Below are 5697 nucleotides of genomic sequence, written 5' to 3' on the forward strand. Positions count from 1 at the left end.
CCTCCTTCTCTCGTTCTTTTTTATCCACTCTCCTCGCCCTCTTTCCCAGCCACCGACCGTTATCTAGTTAATTAATCTCCGCCGAGACGGCGGTAGTCGACTAGCGGGGCGGTAAAACTCCCACCGTCGCTGCCGCCGTAACGAGCCGCGGCGACGAAAGTGTCGAGCGGCCGCAACCACCCCCTGGTCTCCATACGCCGGCGTGGCGTTACCCTCTTTTCGCCTGGAAATTTTAATTACGATGAAAGAAAAACCGACAGGCCTCGTTAGAGCCTGGACAAGTAAAAAGTTAGCGAGATATTCGGAAGAGTTCGGAAATTTGCACTTGTGTGAAAGATATCCGCATAAATACTTTGATAAAGTAGATTATAATCTTGGGATTATGATAAGCTTAATTGGTGGAGATGTTAAAGCGGACTCGTAAGTGGAATAATTGAATCAAACATATGAATATCTCCGTTTGTTATTTCCAGATTGCATAATTAGTTTCGAGATTCGCATAATTAGTATTATGATTATAAAATGGATAATCCTTTCACACTTATATGATATTACTATTCTAAGAAAAAACGTATAAGGTAGAATTTTGTTTTAGCTTTGCATTTTTAAATTTTCATTTTTATTTTAAACTTTCATAATAACATTGCTTACAAATTTATCAAACATTTACCTACGATTTTAAGAAGGAACTGCACGGATCAGCTACGTCAAAAGTTAATAGATCCAATATTTTCGAGATTCATAAATTTTTGACATTACGCACATGCACACACAAAGCATTTTTAGCTTTTTCAAGTATAAAATTAAAAATTAATTTGTAAGTTAAAGTAAAGAGATTTGCTTTGTATGTAGAATATAATTTAATCTCAAAATTATAAATATTATCTTATATCGAACTAATTTTTTTATAATGATTGTATCACGAAAATGTTATAGTGACTGTATAGAAAAATTCATGAAAATAAAAATTTTAATTATATAGGACAAATCTTTACTTTTTAACTCATTAATTAATTATTAATTCTTTATTAATTTTTTTTTAAAGATTAAAAGTGTGCTTTTTGTACAATATCAAATTCATGAATCTCGAAATATATTAGATTTATTAACTTTTGACGTAGCTGATTCGTGCAGTTGTTCCTTAAATTAATACTATAAATTTAAGATATTTTGTATTCAAAACAAAAATTATTTACGCAATTATTATTATATTACTGTCTCTATGTGAACACATCTATAAAAATATATATTAAGTTATCACGTTTACTATTTTCATACTATTTAGCTTTGCGACATTCTTGTAGCATTCGCACTTTAAATCACATTCCTTCTGTTGGTTATGCCTGTTGATCTATATATCAGATGTAATCGCACCAAGGACATATTAGTAGAATTGTGACTGAATAAGGGTAAAATCAGACCGACTGGGCAAAGACCAACCCTAAGTAGTTACCCGCGGTATTCCTTACCATAAGATAGAAATTTATTGATTTTAATAATGTTTGATCCACCGATTGGATAGTTAGAAATTTATATCTAAATTTTGTCTACAAATAGGATCCATAGGTAATTAAATTTCTAGCAGCCATCTGCAGCCATCTGTGAATTTCGCAAGATATATTTAAACTGTATTTAAAGCATTTACAACAACAAGCAAGCTATTACGGACATATGTACAATGAACAAATGCTGTAAAATGTATAAATATTTCCCAATTAAAAAATTAATTAAATACGTTCAATGGAGTATCACCAATGGATCTTCCATTGCGCGTTTCAATCGATGTGATAAAACACTGTAAAAATATAATATGCTAAAACTAACATGATAAATAGATTATTTTACAATAGAAGGATTTGAAGTGAATAAAAAATTTATCATATATCTTTTCTAAGGCAAGAATTGGCATTTTAAAATCATTGTATCGAAAATGAATATTTTTGGGTATCTTAATAAAATATCTGAATATTTTTTGGATATCTTAATAAAATATCGAATAATTTCAATACATCATTAGATGCGATGATTTCAAAGGAAGCGTTTGTCTCAACTTTGGATCAATTTTATCCTCAAGAACGAATATATCGATTCGCGAAAGTATTCCGAAGTCTCGCCGGTATCTGCACAGATGTCCCCGGATGTCGTCATTGCGGTTGTAATCGCTGCCGCTTCCGCCCCCGCCGATGCTAAACGTCACGATAGCGGTGGTGGCGGCTCGCACACTGCGCCCCCTGATGCGGGGTGGGAAAGAGTATTGATTGGTCCGTCTCCGTGGTCGTCGCCGTCGTCGTGGGCGCCGTGCAAAAGGGTGGCGGAATCGCCAGGCGCTATCACGCGGGCCCGCCGCGACCGTGTCGTTGAGAAGGACGTCCAGCCAGCGTCCGGCCGCGGTTACGACTCGCCGAAAAGATGGTCATGATGGCTGGCATGGACGACCACGAGCGCAAAGTCGTCCTCGAGTTCTGCCACCTGCTCGAGAAGAGCAAGCAGCTGTTCAACGGGCTGCGCGACCTGCCGCAATACGGACACAAGCAGTGGCAGGGTTACTTCGGGCGGACCTTTGACGTCTACACGAAGCTTTGGAAGTTCCAGCAACAGCACAGGTGAGTGGATCAAGATAGAGGGAGAAAGAGAAAGTGTATGCGCGTGTATATGTGTATGCGTGCGTAAGAAAGGGAGGGAAAAAGAGAGATAACTTTGTAGCATGGTTTTCCTCGATTTCTTCTTGGAGCACATCTGATAGAGATTTTTCTCACAGACTGGCTTTATTAAAACAGAGGTGTTTCTAAAAGATTTTTATTAATGAAAGACTATCGATGCGACAAATGTCTACCAAGCATCCGCAGCAAAGAATCGTATAGATTAGATTTCGTAAATTCGTTTAACTGTGTATGATTTAGCGATTTCCTTTGATGTCTCTGATGACCTCCATGTTCGTCCGTGATTTCTTTCGATCGAGCAGAAACAAGTAGTAACCGTTCGATTTTGACAGTAGTAACGCTCAGCAGAGTGCATGCTGCAAATTATGCTTATCATAGAAAATATCAAACTATATTTTTCTCGGCGTTTTTATATAAAGTAGATCTTTTTTTAACACACAAACGTTTGCAATACAGTATTATATTTCGCGGATATCGCTGATCTGACATTCTAATGATGATGACGAAATGATGGTCTGCATGGCGAAACCCACGTGACCGAATCCTCGTGCGTTGCGCTTCAGATTTTATATCTATTTGTCAGCCAGTCTTACGAGTTCAAGTTGAAATGATGAAACAGATCTTTTGTTCCAGTTTGTCTAGATTAATTAATAATTTACACAATAAATTCGTTTTGTATATCTCTTGAGGTATACTAGTGGAAAAATATTGGTTATATTTCTCATCTGGGCGCCGTGCAAAAGGGTGGCGGAATCGCCAGGCGCTATCACGCGGGCCCGCCGCGACCGTGTCGTTGAGAAGGACGTCCAGCCAGCGTCCGGCCGCGGTTACGACTCGCCGAAAAGATGGTCATGATGGCTGGCATGGACGACCACGAGCGCAAAGTCGTCCTCGAGTTCTGCCACCTGCTCGAGAAGAGCAAGCAGCTGTTCAACGGGCTGCGCGACCTGCCGCAATACGGACACAAGCAGTGGCAGGGTTACTTCGGGCGGACCTTTGACGTCTACACGAAGCTTTGGAAGTTCCAGCAACAGCACAGGTGAGTGGATCAAGATAGAGGGAGAAAGAGAAAGTGTATGCGCGTGTATATGTGTATGCGTGCGTAAGAAAGGGAGGGAAAAAGAGAGATAACTTTGTAGCATGGTTTTCCTCGATTTCTTCTTGGAGCACATCTGATAGAGATTTTTCTCACAGACTGGCTTTATTAAAACAGAGGTGTTTCTAAAAGATTTTTATTAATGAAAGACTATCGATGCGACAAATGTCTACCAAGCATCCGCAGCAAAGAATCGTATAGATTAGATTTCGTAAATTCGTTTAACTGTGTATGATTTAGCGATTTCCTTTGATGTCTCTGATGACCTCCATGTTCGTCCGTGATTTCTTTCGATCGAGCAGAAACAAGTAGTAACCGTTCGATTTTGACAGTAGTAACGCTCAGCAGAGTGCATGCTGCAAATTATGCTTATCATAGAAAATATCAAACTATATTTTTCTCGGTGTTTTTATATAAAGTAGATCTTTTTTTAACACACAAACGTTTGCAATACAGTATTATATTTCGCGGATATCGCTGATCTGACATTCTAATGATGATGACGAAATGATGGTCTGCATGGCGAAACCCACGTGACCGAATCCTCGTGCGTTGCGCTTCAGATTTTATATCTATTTGTCAGCCAGTCTTACGAGTTCAAGTTGAAATGATGAAACAGATCTTTTGTTCCAGTTTGTCTACATTAATTAATAATTTACACAATAAATTCGTTTTGTATATCTCTTGAGGTATACTAGTGGAAAAATATTGGTTATATTTCTCATCTTTTTCTCTCTCTTTCTCTCTTGTTGTTTCATTATTAACTACATTATACATTATGCATCATTTTTTTACGCGTTATTATACATAACAATTTAATATATTATAATCAATGATAAAAGTCATTCATCATATCTACTCTTCTCTATCAACTTATGTATGTACCCTTGTATATATTTTATCATAAACTTATAAAACATATAACTTCTTTTTATCCATAGGTAGACATGATGAATCACATAATATGTTATAGAGTTTGTATGCAATAACTAAGAAGTAGATATATAGGAAGTTTCATATATATTCTCTGTAGTCTTTATTGAAAATTCTCAACTTTTTAGACGTCAATATTCTCAATATTAGAAAAGTTTAAATTTCTATTTTTATATATCATTTTATCAACTTTATGTATTACACGTTACTATGAAAGGTTTATTTTATCGTTGCATGTGTTAGAAAAAACTATATTTTGATTTTTACGACGATCAGTTTTTACCGCCTAGTGTTTTAAGTTTGTTATATATAATTCTGAATATTGTATATTGTAGATTGCTTTTAATTTGTTTTTGTTTTTATATAAAAATATTGAAACGTTCAAAGTAAAACAATTTTTTCAGAATATTTTATATTTTACATTTAAATAAACATTTTTTTTTTTTGAGAAATGTGTTTCAAAATTATCACTCCTAACGAACTTGTAGATATATTTTACTGTTAATGTTCGCGGAAACACGCGTTTTCTCCCTCGAAAAACGACAAATTTTTGAAAATTTAAAATTATTAAAAAATGATTCAATTAGTGGCATGATACGAGTGACAAAATTTACTAAAAGAAATTAATTTTGAAAAGTTGAAAAGAGAGAGAGAAAGGGAGAAAAATATAATTCAATGATTGAAAAATTAAAATATATATTGAACGTGCGTATGTGAACACGTGCTGTGCGCGCTCATATGTACAATCTCATTTGTTTCCAGGACGATACTGGACACAAAATACGGCCTCAAAAGGTGGCAGATCGGCGAGATCGCCAGCAAGATCGGCCAGCTTTATTACCATTACTATCTACGTACCAGCGAGACGAGCTACCTGCACGAGGCCTATTCGTTTTACGCGGCGATACGCGGTCGCGCCTACTACAGCCGCGCAGCTAAGGAGGACAGGAGCGATTTGATGGTGAAGAAGCTCAGGTACTATGCTCGCTTCATCGTCGTATGTCTCCT

The 5697-nt window shown here is 36.7% G+C and overlaps 1 protein-coding gene across 1 annotated transcript in view; it reads left to right on the forward strand.

Moving 5' to 3' along the window:
• Window positions 1-3402: 3402 nt before the first annotated feature.
• LOC115242853 (protein SCAI) overlaps window positions 3403-5697 on the forward strand; it is an 8681-nt gene continuing 6386 nt past the window's right edge. Inside the window, exons 1-2 of the mRNA XM_029819428.1 lie at window positions 3403-3699; window positions 5452-5694. Of these exons, the coding sequence (XP_029675288.1) occupies window positions 3506-3699; window positions 5452-5694 (437 nt within the window). The 5' untranslated portion in view covers window positions 3403-3505. The remainder of the gene's footprint in view (window positions 3700-5451; window positions 5695-5697) is intronic.

Source organism: Formica exsecta, unplaced genomic scaffold (genome assembly GCF_003651465.1).
Source record: "Formica exsecta isolate Colony F162 unplaced genomic scaffold, ASM365146v1 scaffold654, whole genome shotgun sequence".
Taxonomy (NCBI): domain Eukaryota; kingdom Metazoa; phylum Arthropoda; class Insecta; order Hymenoptera; family Formicidae; genus Formica; species Formica exsecta.